Source organism: Pyrus communis, chromosome 11, assembly GCF_963583255.1.
Source record: "Pyrus communis chromosome 11, drPyrComm1.1, whole genome shotgun sequence".
NCBI lineage: Eukaryota > Viridiplantae > Streptophyta > Magnoliopsida > Rosales > Rosaceae > Pyrus > Pyrus communis.
The window spans coordinates 20,955,544-20,974,877 of NC_084813.1; the positions used below are offsets into that span (position 1 = coordinate 20,955,544).

Genomic DNA, 19,334 nt, shown 5'->3' on the forward strand with positions numbered 1-19,334 from the left:
TCTGGGGAGAGATGAGAGAGAAGGAATGGGAGGTGAAGAGGGAGGAGATGGAGAAGTGGGTTGGGGGGTTTCTAGGTTTCAGAGTTTGATTTTTTTTTTAAGGGTAAATATTATTATATTTTAAATGTATAAAAAATTATTTTTCTTGTCATGTGGCACAAATGTGGCAGTCACGTCAACACAAATGTGGATCTCATATTTGCCACATCATCACACTTAATGGTGTACTTAACAAATTTTCTAACGGATGTATGAAATTGAAATAAAATGATAAGTAAATGTATGAAATTGAAATGTTTTAAAAATAATGTAAGAAATTGAAATTGACCCCAAACCTGAGGAAGTAAAATGTAATTTAACCATTTTTATTTATTTTTTATATTTGGAAGTAATGGGAATGAAACAAGGAACTACCACCTTTTGAGATATAATAGGTATTTTCAATTATTAATGAGGGTGGGTCTGTCATATGAAAAAGTTATCAATGGTTTGTATTGGTTTCCCTTGAGTGAGAAAATGATTTTCCAAGGTAGATGGAGGGCATCACTTTTCCCTCTATTTTCACACGGCCAAGGCAGTCATTTCGCAAGCATGAACTTTCCAAATATGGAGATGCAACAATTTCCCATTCTCAAGCCCATTTTCCCACAAAACAAACACACCCCTAAAGGAAAAGCATTTTTATTGAAACAAGTTCATTTTTACAAGAAATATATGGATTTTATTTCAAATTATTTTCACACTCTATTTCTTGCCTCTTGCCTTCTTTTTGTTAGCTTTACAATTGAGTAATAAATCAAAACAACATTAAGGTTGTAAACAAAGAAAAGAGTACTCAAAGCAAAAATAAAAAAACTTGCTGTGAGATCAAGAAATTTGGTGTATTATTCACCCAAAAAAAAAAAAAAAAAAACTTGGTGTATAATTGTGGTATGCATATTGATATTTTAGTCATGGTAGTGATTTTTTCACGCCGTTTTCTCCTTATTCATTAATTTTCTTTTTGTTCATTCAATAGGTTAAATGGGTATGCGAATATCACTTTTCTTTTTGAATTTATAGAACGATTTTTACATTAGGAATTTTGGACTAAGTGAGCTAGCCAGAATTAAGTATTGATGAACTCGTCATTCATGAGGGTTGAGTTAAGTCCTCTTACTTACAAATGAATAGAAATGCTCATAAGTATAAAAAGTAAGAGAACTGCCACTTAATAATATGTTTTAGTTATATTCTTTTTATTATCGAGATTGTAAAAGGTAATTATTATTAACACCTTAAAAATCTCATTCTACACTCCTCACAAATGTATTTTTTTTTTTTAATTATAGAAAATTTGGAATAGCAAATGAAATTTTTGAAGTGATAATAACAATTCTTTTGTAAAATATTTGGTTGTACAGTTACAGAAAGATAACTTCTGTGGAGTCATTTTTTAATGGACGGTCCTCTGCTAATTCCTCTAGTGCTCTGGATAGATGGGAATAAATAAAGGTTAAGTCTTTTTCATTCAGTCATTTATATTTCGTACTTTGTTTTGATCTTTCATTTCACACTTACTTTTCTCATTGAGCTACCATATTTTGCACAGGACGTTATCAGTTGCCTTCCACTTAATATTTTAAAATATCAATACCTAGTTAATTGAAGTAAATAAATAATCGGTACACTTGTCATCAAGCAGCCTTGCCCACGAGTTGCCCCATCAGAAATATCTCACGTTATTTTATAATGTTGGTCCGGTGACAAAGGAGTTCAATAAGGACATATGAATATGATGACACATCTTGGATGACGCCTATGTTGATAAGGCTTTTTAATTAATGACACCTGAATATATGATTAGGGCTTGTTGGACTAAGATTCCGAGTCATATCATTTATTTTCCCCCACGTGTTTTTAAAGATTTACCTATATTTATGTGGGTCTCGGCCCTTGGGATTCACTTTGTTTGAGTTGAAAATGAAAATAAAGGGTTTGTGGCCAATATAAATTTTTTTTTACAATTTCACAATTCTCAAATACTACTTTAATTATTTATTTTTAGCACACAAATTTCAGCAGCTTTCCTGGAAACAGATTTGGTGGATTTCTCACAGCTGCCCGCATGAGTAGTCTTCTTCTTCTTAGCAGACAAGTCGATCTCAGCAGCAAAAGGAACGGGTTTTAGCGCCACTTTAGCAGGCGAAGGCACCTTGTCACTCTTCATAGTAGCAAGCCTCTCCAAAGGTGAACCAGACTTAGCCCTAGACAAATGTTTTGGCACAAATTTCGGCACTGAAGGCATGGAGGAACTTCTATGCTAAGCAATCCTATCAGCAATCGAACTAGCCACCTTTGGAACGGCAGGCGTCACCAACCTTAAAAAAAAAAAAAAAAAAAAAAAAAAAAAAAAAAAAAAAAAAAAAAAAAAAAAAAAAAGAAAAAGAAAGAAAGAAAGAAAGAAGGGAGGCCCGTGCCTTCCTTGGCCATCACTAGCGGCCTGCACCCTAGCCCGTGTCGAAGCCGTGCCAAGCCACACACAACAACCACCTTGTCGTGGCTTCCTAGCCAACTTTTCATGCATCCTCGACCCCCGTCGAGCCAAATTTCAAGCCCCGAGGCTCCCAAAAAATTAAGAAGACAAGAAAAATTAAAATTTTCTTACCTTGAAGCGGTTTGAAGACGAAGCAAGCAACAAAAGATGATTCTTTGCACCGGCAAGATGTAGAAGATTGCTAGGGGAGGGGGAACAAATATCCTCTAAGCTTTCTCTCTCTTGTAGGGAAAATAAATTGCTCTCCAAAGTTGATTTAATAATCCACTTAAGGTGGACTTAAATAAGCTTTGGGAGAAATTTATTTCCTTTTCCTAGAAGGATCTAATTTCCAATTAAAGAGGGAATCAACATCAAATAGGAAACAATCATATGTTTCCTAAAGCAAGAAGATCTCTACATCTACTGCCCTTTCCTATGCGCAGCCCAACAGGTGTAGGGACATTTGTGGAGCCAAATTAAAATAATCAAGAAAAATATAGAAGCGACACGTGGATTTTTGGGCAAAAAAGACAAGATTACCCTTAAGGCATACCGGGATTTCTACACACAAGCAGTAGACAATCATCCCTCAATCAAGGTCAAAAGTGATCAAAATAGGTAATTATTCAAAACCTATTTCATCAAACCTCATCAAATCTCCCCCACAAGGTAACTCCCAAATTATTTCTTTCAAATTATATTAATTAGCTAATTAATTGATTTATCACTCAATTAATTCATTAATTAGCTAATTGATGGTGATTAACACCCAAAAAATACCAAAGGTGGCTGGTTCCCACCTCTCCAAAGGGGGCCGGCCACACCCCTATAAATACCACTCAATTTCTCTAAAAACCTAAGTTGAATTCCAAGCTTTTTGCAAAATTCTCTAAATTCCTTGAACACTTTTCTCTCAAAATTCTAACTTTGGCATCAGAGGTTCTTCGGCCAAAGCCCCCCCATTCATCGTGGGCGTTTGAGGCTTTTGGCCTTAACCTAAGGTGTTAATTGTTTTTATAGGTGCATTTTCATCTAAGAACAAGAAGGAAGAAATTTACACCCACATGATCGATATCCAATGGAGGGCATCACTTTTCCCTCTATTTTCCAAACATGGAAATGCAATAGGTTTCCATTCTCAAGCCTTTTTCCCTCAAAAACAACATTAAGGTTATAAACAAAGAAAGGAGTACTCAAAGAAAAAAATAATATGAACTTGGTCTCTGTATTAATCGAGAGCTTGTAAGGAATGGTGTGGTGATTGTTTTGCCACTTACATTGTTGTTGTTCTGCCCCTTTCATGTGAGATCAAGAAACTTGGTGTATATAATTATAGTATGCATATTGATATTTTAGTCATGGTAGTAATTTTCACCTTCTGTTTTCTCGTTATGCATTATTCTCTTTGTTTTTTGTTAAGTGATTTTCTTTTAGTTTTTTTTTAAGAAGTTAAATGTGTATTGCGAATATCACTTTTCTTTTTTAATTTACACAGAAATATTCACATGAGGGGATTTGGATTAAGTCAAACAATAGGTTAGCCATAATTAAGTATTGTTGAACTTGTCATTCATGAGAGTCGAGTTTAGCTTTTTCACTTACAAATGAATAGAAATGCTCTTAAAGTAACAAATGATGAGAAAAAAAAAAAACTTTTTTTTAATAGAAAGATATTATTTACAATGAATGGTAAGAAATTGAACACTTTGTAATCTGGTATGGTGATATTCCTCTTCTATTAGAGAGATTGTAAAGTCTTTGGTTGTACAGTTACAGAAAGATAACTTGTGGAGACATTTTTTAATGAATGTTCCTGTGCTAATTCCTCTAGCTGGTGCTCTGGATAGATTGGAAAAAATACAAGGTTAAGTCATTTTCTTTCAGTCACTGTCATAGTTCTAGAATGCAAGCTGACAAACATATATTCTGTATGAACATACTATTTCAGTCAAATATTTCATTTCATACTTTGTTTTGATCTTTCATTTCATACTTTTCTCACTTATTTTGCGCATGAACTAGGAGAGAGATGACGTTATCAGTTGCTTTCCCCTTAATTTTTTTTAAATATCACTAACTACTTAATTGATGTGCTGATAAGTAATATAAGAATTGTTATTGACATTCTAAATTTCTCATTCTACACTTCAAACTTTCTATATTTAGAAAGAAAAATACATTTGTGAGGAGTGTAGAATAAAATGTTTGGAATGCTAATAACACTTCCCATTAATATAACCAACATATCAATAATCGATACACCTGTCATTAAGCATCCTCGCCCATGAGTTTCCCCCATCAATTGATCACGTGACTAATGAGTTCCATAAGGGCCTATTACATCTCTTGGAGAAATTTTTCCAAGTGACGGGAACACCATGACACGTGGTGTTCCCTCACACATTAGATTTGACATCTTGAATATCTTTCAATTTTATATTTCAATAAATAAATAAAACTAAATCCTAATGTGTGAGGGAACACCACGTGTCATGGTGTTCCCGTCACTTGGAAAAATTTCTCCATCTCTTGGATGACACCTGACAATGTTAAGTACGGTTTATCTGAATATGTTGTTTAATGGTATAATCAGAGTCTGGCTGCTACTTGCACTACAGAAAATACAGCTTGTCCTACAGAATTTCACGGGATGGATCAAATTTCGTCAGGCAAAATATACTTACCCGATGGAAATTGTAGTTGGTAGGGTGAAATTGTTCAACAATTGGGTTGACTGAACAAATTTACGCGAAGGCAAATTATCGGTAGGGCAAAATTCAGGTTGTCGTAAAGTTTTGGCATGAAGATGGAAAGCATTTGCCCAATGAATACCTTATTCGTCATTTAGGAAATTGTTGCTCAACGAAGAGTTTTTGTTGGTCAAAAGTATGACGTGTAATAAATGTCCACTGCCATATATTTTGATTGACGTTTGCTTTATATATGCCTGATGGATCTGTTCGTCAGGCAAATACATGGTCATTAGTTTATAAGTAATTTGTGCGTTCCTCTTCCTTTTTCTCCTCCATACCTTTATTTTCCTCTTTCAACTTCGTGCCTTCCTATTCATCTTTCTCTCTTCTCCCATTCTTCTTTCGTTCAAGGCCCATTATTCCCACTACCCAACCTTACCATTTCATCACTTTGCACAAGGTCATGAAAAACACCAGTAACAAAGGCATGGCTATTGTGGGCGGAGGTCTAGGAAGTACATGGAAAGGATACCACCATAATGGGTAAAAATCCCTAAATCCTGTCAGATTGAATGAATTGAAGAAGATCAAAAGTCAAAATTAATAAGGGGGACAAAAATCTTATAAGAAAAGTTACACTTAATTAAGAGGGACAAAAACGTTACCCTTCATAACACAAGAAACTAGGAGGGATAAAAAATTTGTCCACTCCTGAAACTCGAAGATGAATACAAGAAAAAGGGGGTACAAAGAACCAAATCCTCTCTAAAACAAAACTTAGAAGTCACTCTATATAACTAAGTGACAATCTACAAACCATATTCAAAAAAGATAACCTCAAATGAACAAAAAAAAGACCAACTCGGAAATCAAGTGCCAAGTCCCACCACGTATATTTATTACACCAATTAACAAAAGAATCCACCATACAATTTCCATCCCTAAAAATGTGAAAAACGAAAACGCAAGCGAGCAGTATACCATAAGCAATTTCCCCAATAAACTTTGAGAAACTATGGGACATTCATAGAGCAAGCTCATAAGAAGGATGGGCGACATAAAAAGGATTCAGGGAATACATAGAATTTGTCTTTAACCAAATTTGATGCCACTGTTTATCCCACAAAAATCTGAGCAACAATTGCACTTGGATAAGAAAATGATAAAACAAATGCTCCTAAGAAAAGACCATTGGAATCAACAAAAAAAAAAAAAAAAACCAATAAAACAATCACTACCCGCCACAGGACTATTCAGTTTACAAGATCCATATGTGTTAATCTTAATCCATCCAAAAGGACAGAGGCGGATCTAGAAATAGAAGTTAGGAGGGGCTCTAAGTCGTATAAAAGAAATATTGGACAAAAAATAATATAATTAGTGAGAGAAAAAGGTTCATTTTTTGTAGTGGAATATAAAATTTAATAAAAAAAGAGTAATGGATTGAGCCATTAAATAAAAAAACAAGATTGAGATAATTATATCATAAGTTTTTACATCGAAGTTGAACAAAAATTAATAATCATGGTTCAGAACTGCAGCTATGAAAATTGTCTTTCAAAATAAATTATTCTTGTATTCCATACATGTGTAGTTTCATTGTAAAATAAATCATGCAAAATGATGACTAACTACGGAAGGCTAGTTCAAATAAGGCTAACTGGAAGGAAAAACACATAAGTCAAAGAATCCAGAATATCTAATTAAAGGCACACAAACAGAAGCTACAAAGTGAAGAAACTTCAGAATAGTCCCGGACCTTTTCTAGTCCTCAAGTGGCTTCGCTACTGCAAAAGGAGGCAGATGCCAAAACACAGGCACAAAACTAAGAGCATCCAAAGAAAGAGATGAAATTCCTAACAAAGAGAATATAGGAACGATGCACAACCAGTGAAAGAAGAATAAGTAATAGAAACTGATTCCCTCAAATCCCTTAAAAGATGAAGTTGGGATGAGTTAATGCTATAACTTTTGCTATCAAACCTGATCTGCAGGTCCCTGTCTTGCCAAAGCCACCAAAATAAATGGCGAGGAACAAAAGACCAATGTTTTCGAACAGACTTGGAAAATTATGAGACCAAAGAACCATAAAAACATCTTAAATGGACTGCCAAGGAGCATAAAGCTTGCCAAAAAGAATGAAAATCCATTTTCATAAGGAAACAGTGCGAGGACAATGTAGAAGAAGATGGTCACTAAATTCCCAAGCAAAGTGCAAAAAAACAAAAAAGAAAAAAAAAAGAAAAAAAAAAAAAGAACGCAAAATGAAGCTAAAGCTACTCTCTGACGTTGCAATAAATCATCAGTACAATAACCTATGCCAAGCTTTCCAAGCTACTAAGCTGTCATGTTGTTGAATAGATTGATGCCATACTATTTTGGCCCTTTTTTTTACGGGAAAAATTAGAATGCTCTACATCTTTTTTATAGTTGTTAGATTAAACATTCATCCATTTTAAAGATTTGATTAAGGTGCTATAATCAATTGGTACCTCAATAATTTTCTATTTATTTAATTTCCATGTCATTAATTTAAATGCATTTATATAGAGGCATAAGGTAACTTAGCAACTAATTGCCTACAATATAGAAATTTAATTTCATCAATCCCCTTCTACACATTAAATGACATTTTTTTTAATAAAATAAAATAAAAAATTAATTAACTAATTCCTCATTACCTTATTATCAATATTTAAAAAAAAAAAAAATTCTCTTTCTATTAAAAATGTCTCAATAAAAAGTCTTCAATATATATTTTTTCACGTATAGATTTATAAAAAAATATACTTAAAACTTATGGTACATTCGAGAACAAAAGTATCGACTTTTGGTATGTTTAGATTTCAAATGTACTGAGAAACCAAATGTACAAAAAATTCAAATGTACCATAAAACCAAATGTACCCATTGTTATGTAACCCTTTTGATACGTTTAGATTTCAAATGTACAGATAAACCAAATGTGCCCATTGTCAGGTAACCCTTTTGGTATGTTTAGATTCCAAATGTACCAAAAGATCAAATGAACAAAAAATCACAAATGTACCACAAAACCAAATGTCTCTATCTGATAACCCTTTTGGTACATTTACATTCCAAATGTACCAAGAAATACAAAAAACCAAATCCATTATAAAACTAAATGTGTCCATATTATAGGTAACTAGATGTAGCTATATAATCAAACAAATCTTTATTATGTGTTGGGTCTTCTAAATAATAAAATTTGACAATTTTTTATTTATAAATATTCTACTATATTCATAAAAAAAAAGAAGTAAAATTATAACAAACAATAAAAAAATGCATAGAGATGGATAATAAATGCATAAATATAGGGATAAGAGGAAAAGAAAAAAAAAAGCGAAATGTCTAGGAAAAGTCGTGAAAAATTAAAATTCTAAACAAAATAAACTTATGTGAAAAAATGAAATTAATAACCAAAATTTTAGGAAATATGATATTATTAATCTAGTAATTAAGATAGAGAAAATTTACACTACTACAATTCTAGCTAGTGAACACCATTCCCATTGGTGTGAATTAGGAAGAATAGGCACTGACTTGGGTTGCAACTATCAATTGCCACCATGCAACTATTGAATGGTGTTGATGCAAATTTCCGCTGTCTTCAATCTTGACGAAAGTGCACCTGCAAAACAATCAACACCTTTGATCAAAGACCTAAGCCTCACACGCTCGCGAGGTGGGGGGGGGGGGTTAGTCCAATGGATCTCCGATGCCTAAGTCAGTTTCTCTGAGGACAGTAAAGTGTTTGGGGCTTTTTTTAGGGTAGCAAAAGCTTCTAAAATTTGGTAGAATATGGGGTATATATAGGGGAGAGGGCCGGCCATAGTATTAGGGTTTTACCCTACACATGGCGGCATCTTATTGGCCTATGTTTATGGAGACATATTCTCAAGATATTAAATAGGAAATAGTATCTTGCGATAATGGAGTAATTATCCCTAATTGATTTAAATTGGGATTACTTACTTGATTGGAGTCAATCTTCAATTGGAAATGTATTAAAGATAGGGTTTGGGTAATTAATCCTTATCTTTAATACTTTGACTTTTCCTTGCCAAGGGCAGGTGAGCTGTGGGCAGTCGTATTCAGCTGTTCGGACCTTCAAGGGTATGAACTGTGCATGGGAGTATCAAAGGAGCCTGCCCATTTATTGGGGGCAATCTTGTATTTCTTGAGCAAAAGTCCACCTGTCGCCTTTAGAATTTTTGGGATTATTTTAGGCTCTACAAATGCTCCCACACCTGCTGGGCTATGCATAGAAAAAGGGCAGTAGGTATAGAAATCCCAAGCTGCATAGGTTTGTAGGGTTGTTTCCGAATTTGAACTTGAACTCCTCTCTTGATATGGAGATAGACTTCTTCTAGGAAAAGGAAACCAATTGCCCCCAATACCCATTTAATTTTGCGTTAAGCAGGGGATTAAATAAATTTGGAGAACAATCATCATTCCGACAAGGCAGAGAGAAGCCAGAGGAAAAATTTTCCCTTCCCCTACCTTTCTTCTTCTCTTGCCCTTGCAAAGAGTTGTCTCTCGCTGTTCTTCTTCTTCGTGCGACACCAAGGTAAGAAAATTTTGAATTTTCTTCTTCTTAATTTTTTGGGAGTCTTAGGACTTGAAAAATTGGCTCGGCGGTGGCCGAGGAGGTGAGTCTGACGTAGCAAGGATGCCACGAGGCTGCTGTGCATGGTGGCCTTGTTTTTCTTTACATTTGGACCTGGCCCTCCCCTAAAATTTCAAAGACCTGCCCTGCCTCGTCCAGTCTCTCTTATGAAAAAATTGGAACCGGCCCGTACCCACCCCGACCCGCGATTCCTAAACCCGTTTGCCCACCCCTAAATCAAACCCACAAAAAATTGATTATCAAATCAAGTGATTATCTGGTAAATTTTGTTTTCTTTTTTTAATATCCATTAACTATTTCATGGAAAAGGCTTTGTATTGATTCATACCTTGCATGGAATGGTTGTTCTTCTATCCATTTCATATGTGATACTAAAAAAAGGGGTGTGCTATCCATACACTTCTTTTTACTTCTCAAACATCATTTTGATTTTTGTCTGTCGGATCGGATGAATTAAAGAAGATCAAATGACCGAAATTAACAAGGGGTGTGTGAGAAGTAAAAAATTCATATAAACTTTCTGTTGGAATTATATAATTATCTATTATCCAAATTATACATCTCCTTATATAAGAAGATGTATATAGTTTTGGTAATAGATATTAATCTACAAGGCCACAACACTTGATAATGATTTGTCCATTTTTTGTCAATTTTGAATTGATATGCAGTACCATCCAATCACAGTTTTTTATACATATTAGTATTAACCAGTCAAATGGCTTTTAATTTTTAAACACCAAAAACTATTTGGAGCTTTGAGAAATTAAATATCAAATATCACATGACATTTAAATTAAATACAAACATTTTATTCTAATACATATTGAAAAATCGAACAAGAAACTAAAATAAATGCCACTATGTTAGTTGGCTAATAACCATCCAACATATTATTTTTTTTAAGGGAAAACCATCCAACATGTATAAGTGTATGTGTTATGGTCTTTAAATGGGATCGACAATCACTGATATGATTCGATTCTTTGCTCTTGTGTCTGGAGCTCCATGCCCATCACCATACTGGTATACGCACTGGGAAATCTGAGCAAGGTTTATTGCTGCTTTTACAAATTGTTTTGTAAATGGAGATGCAGAAGCTCCATCTTTGTTCAGCTTCTTCCAACTATTTTCAACCAAATTACTTATATATTGACGAGCAGATTCCTCAGAAACATTTAGACTGCCACGCATCATGCATGAGATTGAGTTCGCAGTTTCTCCTCTCTCCACTTCTGCCTGCAGTGTGGAAACAAATTAATATATAGAATATTAATGTGAAGATAAACTGATGCATGCATGATGCATTAAAGTACTGATTAAAAAGAAATAAAAAGGTCGTTTGATAATTATTTTGTTTTTTCTTTTAAATTAAAAACTTGTTGTAATCGTTGTGAGTTTTCAATATAGTTTTCAATATGGGAGTTGATTTTTACACTATTTTTAGCCTCGCACGCCTCTTTTTATTTCAAACATTAGATTGAATAAATTAAATGAAATAGTGAAACAAACGTGTAGGAGGGAAAAATAGTGTGTTTTTATCATTTTCCTTTCAAAATTTAGTTTGATTTTGGTTAGATTTTTTTATTTATTTAAAAACCTAAGAGCTGTACAAAGTTACTAAACAAATTTTTAATCTTCAATCTAAAAAATGGAAAACTAAAATAGTTGTTGAACAGACTTTGAATTAAATACGTACTGTTGAAGTACTCAAATCATTGGAAAGCCGGAAAATAAGAGATGGCCAATGCAAGAGGCTGTGATGATTCTCTAAGCATTCAAGTGCTTGCTTTGTGACCTTTGGGTTGAGGAGAAAATATGTATGAACCAAGAACACCACCCCAGAGACTGATATCCATGCATTGTCAATATATTCTTCAAATGTGGGTGTGTGCTTGTTATAGCACCATGTTGTCTCCTTTAGAAATGCTTTGCACAAATCAGCCCACTGAGAAATATATAATTCAAAAAATTGCAGTTAATTACTATTGGAAACTGAAGTTATAATTTAATTGGAGAATAATATGATATTATTAATCTAGTTAATTTTATATGTCTAAGTAGCATTGTTGATATATGATAATATGAATGTAGTGTACGTACAGCTTTTGTGACATAAGGGAGAATGTTTTCTCCTTGCTCCTTTAAAGTGTCATAAACCATCTCATTCACTGTGTTATAAAGAGCTAGAAAACAAAGCTTCATGTAATTTGGGAGAGTTTGTATAGCTTTGATATCCCATCTGCGTAGCATAAGTACGCAATTAAGGATTAATTAAGAGAGTTGTTAATTAACGAAACGCCAAGAAGAAATCATCCCGCGCAATCTAAATTTATATATATAAACACAAAAGAAAATTTCTAACCTTTCAACTGCAGATGTAAAAAGCTCTAGTTCATCCAAAGTACCATAAACATCATAGACATCATCAATTGTGGTTACTAGAGCAGCCACTTTTGCCAGCCCTTTCCTGGCATGACTCTGTTGAGGTTCAAAGACGATTCCAACCGACCAAAAAAAGCACTCCATCAATCTGTCTCTGGTGAAGCTCAACTTTTTTGCCAAGCCTATATCCACCCACCACCTAAATGCAATATCAATGAAGCAAATACACTGATTGAATTAGGTTAATGCTTATGGTCGCAAGTATATAATTCCCTTGATGGTTTAAAACATATATACAGTTGTGCTCCTAATCCTGTGTTTGATTCTTTCTTCCCAAATATAGTTACCTCGATACTTCTTGAAGATCCCTTTGGAGTGTGCATTGCACCCAGTTAAAATCTCGCTTGGCAATTTCAAGTAGCACCTGATTTGCATCGGGCCTTTCATTGTATGCCTCAATATACCGTCTAGCTTCTAATCTTTGCATTCTATGGTGCAGTGGAAGTTCCAGTGCATGACTCACTTGTTCTGCTAGTCCCTTGGTAACATTAGCTCCACTGAGGTTCTTGAGACAAATGGTTGAGAATGCAAGGCCCTCATCCAACAGGCTCTCTCCTTCGAAAGCAAAATATGAAGCTTCGTATAGACTCAACATTCCTTTTACATCCTTGCAAAGCCATGCCTTGAAACTTCCATTACCGTCCATGAACTTACTGAATACATCTGAGTTTCATACAAGTTTATTATATACGTATCTAGTAATTTAGATGGAAAAACTTTAATGGTGCATTTAGAAAGAGTGACTTGAAAATGACAAGAAGAAAATTTGAAAGTTCTTTGTTCAATGTCTTAATTTGTAGGGCATTTTGTAATTTTGCCGTGTTCAAAATCACCTTTCAAGTGCTTGAGTAGTTCGTTGTTATAGCGTTTTCTTCAAGTGCATTTTTAAGCATTAAGATAATTTGTAACTCACAATTCTCTCATTGAAACATAGTATAAGTGAGTTCATGCATGGTATAGCGCTAATAACCAAAACTGATAGTAGGGAAGCCCGCATCTCCAAAACTATTTCTATTTTGTAGAAGCCTTGCACCTTAAGTCTCGCATATGTATCAATACGAGCTAGAATCCTACTAAATATAGTTTTGATGTAATTATACCGAATTAAAGTATGTGGTATCAACTGTAAATGATAAATATATTTTTCTATCCATCGATATATTTACACTAAAAGGATAAGAGAATAAATTGGTTGCAAACTCTCTATTTTTGCACTTACAAGTGAAGATGAATATCACTAAATCGTAATGTTGAGTTGCAACCGATTAAATGTTAAATTTAGGTGTACTTTGTTTAGATTTAAGGCACGTACTTTCTGGGTTAAAATCATATTCTAAAATTTAGATAAATTTAGTATAGATTATCTATCGTTTATAACAATAAATAACAAAATATTTGCGTATTACATACCTTGGGAGACCTCAAATCCATGTTGTCTAAGGAGCCTAAAGCTGAGAGCAGTGAGGTGGAGACTCTGGTCAGTTCCCTGGCCATCAATGCTGTTCAATATTTTATCAAGGGCTCTCGTTATGTCCTCTTCAAAGTGATATCCCAAACCTAATCGTTGGATGTCATCAATGAGCTCAAGCGCAGTCAGCGTGTTGGTATCATCATCATCGTAATCAATCATATGCTTAACTTTCTCTTCAATGGACCTCCACCCATCCTTGTATACTTTATCCTACAATAGTAATTAAGTGTAAGTAATACGTCTAGATAAAACTTGTATCATATATTGCATTTTCAAATTTGGTCCAATGGTCTACGACTAATTACGACTAATTACATTGATACTATATCCAATTTAACTACATACATGTACAATTCAATATGTATGAGCAAAAGGCTTCAAAACAAAATTTAACATCACCAGGTTTTTGATGTATGTCACGTTCCAATGGCATGAACTTTTTTGGGTCTTTTAAATACTAAACAAAAAGTGCAAATGGACACATAAGAGAGAAAGAAAAAAAAAAAAGTCGTAATTAAAATCGATCAATCACCTGTAGGGTATTATGATCAATCTTCAAGGACTGAATAAAATCGTAACTCCATATGCTTGGCTTGTAAGCTCCATGGCTTCGAAGAGGCGTATTATTATGCATCGAGAAGCAATGTGGCTGAATGCAAGAAGCTGAAGCTACTAGGAGTATGTATGTGAATTTGATATCAAAAGATGTACATATATATAGGCAGTGATGCATGGTATGCGTGTTTCTCGTGCTGTCTTGGTTCATATTATTTTCGATCAAGCTCATGCTTCTCGTCAGCATGTCTTTGTTACTGCATGTTTCTCGTGCTCTCTTGTTTCAAATTATTTTCGATCAAGCTCATGCTTCTGGTCAGCATGTCCTTGTTGCTTTGTTTTGTGGTCCAACATGTCCCAGTTTCTAGGACTTCTAACCTCGTGAAGGGCTAGGCCCGTATGTCATCGAAGAAAAAGAGGTTGCATGCTTTTAAGGGTGAAAATTAAAAATGTGAGTACTCCTCAGCTAATGATTTTTCAATTTCACGTGTTTTGTGGTTATGTTTTATTTTTAGTTTTAGTTATGTTACAGTCTTATATACTTTGAGAGCGGCTAGACCCACCCATTTATTTTATTTTCTTATTCACTTTATATCACCATCCATCGTATTTCTATTTTTAAAACATAACAGCTTCTTCACCCGTTCACCTCCAAGGCGGAGCCACATAGAGGCCATGTGAGGCCTAGGCCTATCTTGAAATTTACTAATATATAGTTATTGCCTACTAAGTTTGGCGGATGAGGATCATCTTTAGATCCTCTTTGTGGAGATTTGGAGGATTAATTCATCGTATTCATTTACCATACATTGTGCGATCAGTTTTCATTAGATATTGTTTATATTTAATTTTAAATAATTTATTACCGCACGATGTACGATAAACGGACACAATAAATTAATCCTCCAGATCCCTACAAAGAGGATCTAGCTAGAATCCCAATCCAAGTTTGGTAATAAAGAGCTTGTAGTGCATTGGTCTGTGCAGTTTGACAGTTCCACTGTCCCATGGGTTTGAAAGTCGTTGTCAACAACTTTTGTTTTGTTTTGTTTTGTTTTTTAAAACTAAACTTTATATTTATTATTAACCTTTTGTTTCACCATATAAAATCTAATTCCTTTTTTAGTCACATCATATAAGACAAGTTCTATACAAGTTAAATTAGAATTCAATTAATTATGTTTGAATTATTGCAGTTCTATTGGATTAGAAATGTGATTGTGTAAAACCTAGTGTATCTAGAAGTATCTTTGTATATTCTCTTTAGTAGTTTAATTCATATTATAGTTGTAATCCTATTAGGCTAATGATTTAACCTTCCCTACTACTATAAATAAAGGCACAATAAGATGATACAAGACACACCTCGGAATTACATCTCTCTCTTCTCTCTTTGTTGCTGTTGACCTCTCTCCTTCTCTGTCCTAAATACAGTTGAGTCAAATAGGCCTACAACATGTTATCAGCACACTCTTGCCAGAAGCTAAGAAATTGAAGGATCGTGGAAGAGGCTTTCTTCTACAACATCAAAGACTTTCAATTATTTTTTACCAATCAGGTTCTTCTACAATAAATTAAGATATTTGGAAACACCTTGAAGCATGAAAACATTCCCCATCATGCATGAACCCCCTATATTTATATTTGCCTTCCAATTATATATATTGTATATATGTTCATATATTTTGTCAATATATATACTTGTTCATGCAATACGCAATTATACTATGTGAAATTTGTGAGTCAAAGCATCGAAATCAATTTAGAAACAATTAGGGTATTCAACCCCTAGAATTCAAAAAAAAAAAAAAAAAAAAAAAAAGAAAAAAAAAGGATTTATGCAGCACCACGGCCGAATCATGTGGCGCCACCGCCAGACCACCGCACTGGCCTACAGCCTAGTCGCGTGGAGAAAACCTTTGGAACAGTGTTGTTTTTGACACCTTGGACCGATCGCAGCAACCTTTTAGGGTTACTGCCACTAAACTGCAACCAAGCCTAGGCTTGGGTTGAATTATAAACGAGCTTGAAGACTTGGCCCACACTAACATGCTTCAAGCCTGCTAGGTTCGTTCCATTGACTCGGCCCATGTGGCTGGGCTTGCCTAGACTAGCCCAAACCAAAGCTAGCTTTGTTGGGCTTTGCGCGCACCCATACCTCAGGCCAGGCCCAGGCTTCAGGCCAGCCCCATGTTGGGCCCCTGCACCCACGCCATTTTTGGCCCAAAATCCAGCAATTTTGCTGCTGGGCTTATCCCAGCCACATAGCATGTGGCTTGCAGCCTTGTTTGGGTTGCTCCATAGCCACCCGAGGCCCAATATGCCCTTTACGGTTTTGCCCTACTCATAACACCTATGTCCACCGTAATTGGGTTATGGTTTTTCGAATCCAATACTATTTTTTGGCATTCTCTATAATATTAACCCGAATGTTGCAATTATTTTTGCTTCTATAATCAACCCCGAATAGTCCCGATCTATTGAATTAATTAAAGTGACTAACAGTCTATTAATCTGACAATTAATTCAAAATTATTGGCTTGAAGCTCACTTTTGGCAACTAACGATTCAACAAATTATTTCGTTTCTTTGAACCGTTGTCTATCTTTCGTAGTTCCGAAGCACTTACACTTGGGTTTCTGAAGCAATCCACAAATCCACTACACTTTATCATATATTGTATTATGTGTTCTTGCAGGCACCCTTATATATGAACTGAAGGTTCATAACTAAATCGAACTTGTAGTTTCGAATTTAGTGCCTTTGAAGTTTTCATTCAAAACTTACCACACATGAAACCTATAGCTTTCATGCTTAAATTAAACCAATACATATCTATAGAACCCGAATGTTCTATGATATATGTCTATGGCTTTCCATATAACTAACCATATTTTGTTGTACCCTCTGTTTAGGGACATGTTGAACTTCAACAAGCTCGATTTCATTACTCTAGAAGTCTCTAGAAGAAACTACCTGAAGTGGGTTCAAGACGTGAAGCTCCATCTTACTGCAAATAGTCTTAGAGCTACTATTGAGGAATCTACAGACGATGCACCCATTGACGAAGCTTAAAAAGCTACTGCTATGATCTTCATCCGCAGACACATTCATGATGCACTGCAGATTGAGTACCTTACAAAGGAGGATCCACATACCCTCTGGCTCGTTTTGGCCAATCATTTCGATCACCAGAAAAACATTTACTTGCTTGAAGCAAGACACGACTGGCAACATTTACGCTTCCAAGACTTTAAGTCTATGAATGAATACAACTCTGAAATTTGTAGAATCCGACAACTACTTAAGTTCTGTAACGAAGACTTAACGGAACATGATCTCTTGGAGAAGACCTATTCGACCTTCAATGTCACAAATATTGTCCTGTAACAACAATATAGGGCACTGAAGTTCACCAAATTTTCAGATTTGATATCTTTTTTCCTTTTCGCTAAAAAGTAGAACTGGCTTTTGATGCAGATTCATCAAGCTCGACCCACTGGTTCGAATGCTACGCCTAAAGCGCATGCAACCAATTCTAGTAGCCACAACCAATGAACATCCCGTCGTGACCATGGAAAAGGGCAGCAAGCCCCACCACGGGCCCAAGATCAACAAAATAGAGGCCACCCAAGAAAGGAAATTTGACCCAAAAACGCCAATCCTTTTCCCCTAAGGCCTCAAACTTCAAGAACAAAGGAAAAGCTACCGTTCAATCAACTTCCACTGAACTGGACATGTGTTATCGATGTGGATCAAAGGATCATTGGTCACACGTATGCCGAACTACCCCCGAGGCTATTGCCAAGTATCATTCCCGTTGTGAGTCTAACTTTGCGCTTGTAGAACTTCTTGAATATACTACTACAACTCTGGATGTTTTAGATTTTCAGGTTACATCTGCTCTTATGAAAGAATAAAGTTTTATTTTTCTAAGACATGTTAGGGTGTTTTTACACCCCTAGTGGCCGAACCCCCCCTTTAAATTTTAGGTTTATGGTTTAATTTTTGGACAATTTTTCTAAGTATTTGGAATTATTTGTCTGGTTTTGGTTTGCTTTGAATTATGGATATTATTTCTCAAATTGATTAATTGAATGAATGGCATTATATTTATGCATGTGACCGATTCAATTAATTTATTTCTAGGTATGACCAGTGGAGAAGTTAGTTGTCTAGCTGATAGTGCCACCACGCACACCATATTGCGTGAGAAACACTATTTTACTAACTTTGTACCTAAAAAAGCACCTCTGACAACCTTCTTAGGCCCATCCAACATGATAAAAGGATACGGAAAGGCCCGTATTATTTTGTCCAATGGTACTGAATTAACCATTAAAGAGGCACTCTATTCTCCACATTCCGAAAGAATGTTGTTGAGTTTTAGAGATATTCGAGATAATCAATATCATGTTGAAACAACTGAAGAGAATGGTTCTGAATTTCTTTATATCAAATCTTACGAATATTGCTAGAAGCGTATTCACGAGAAGCTGGAATGTCTCCTGAGTAGGTTGTACATAACAACCACTCGCGTCGTTGAGACCCATCACATGACCGACCCTATGGCCAAATTCTAGAACACTTTGCTGATTTGGCATTATTGAATGGGACATCCCGGACGAGATAAATGCACCGTATCCTCAAAACATCACATGGGCATCACTTAAAATCTTATCCCGGCCATTTGCTTTACAAAGCATGCTCCCTTGGGAAGCTGACCATTCAACCGTCACTTATAAAGATTATTCACGACCCCCCTAAGTTTCTTCAGAGAATTCAAGAGGATATTTTTGGACCTATCCAACCAACATGCGGGCCATTTAGATACTTTATGGTGTTGCTTAATGCATTGACGCAATGGTCACATGTTTGCTTATTGTCCACAAGCAATGCTGCATTTGCAAAACTCCGAGCATAAATTATTAAGCTTAAGGCTTACCACCTTAATTGTAGTGGATTACTCCCACTATGTCTTATTTAGATCCCCGCACC

General features: G+C 35.1%; 1 protein-coding gene across 1 annotated transcript; it reads right to left on the bottom strand.

Annotated features, from left to right (window-relative positions):
- Positions 1-10,807: 10,807 nt before the first annotated feature.
- Positions 10,808-17,573, bottom strand: LOC137709184 (tricyclene synthase EBOS, chloroplastic-like). Its single transcript, XM_068448292.1, has 7 exons — positions 17,313-17,573; positions 13,721-13,991; positions 12,598-12,973; positions 12,231-12,449; positions 11,969-12,107; positions 11,565-11,813; positions 10,808-11,104 (listed from the first exon to the last, which is right to left on the bottom strand). The coding sequence occupies exons 1-7, from the start codon at positions 17,571-17,573 to the stop codon at positions 10,814-10,816; spliced, it is 1,806 nt and encodes a 601-aa protein (XP_068304393.1). The 3' UTR covers positions 10,808-10,813.
- Between the last annotated feature and the right edge of the window lie 1,761 nt (positions 17,574-19,334).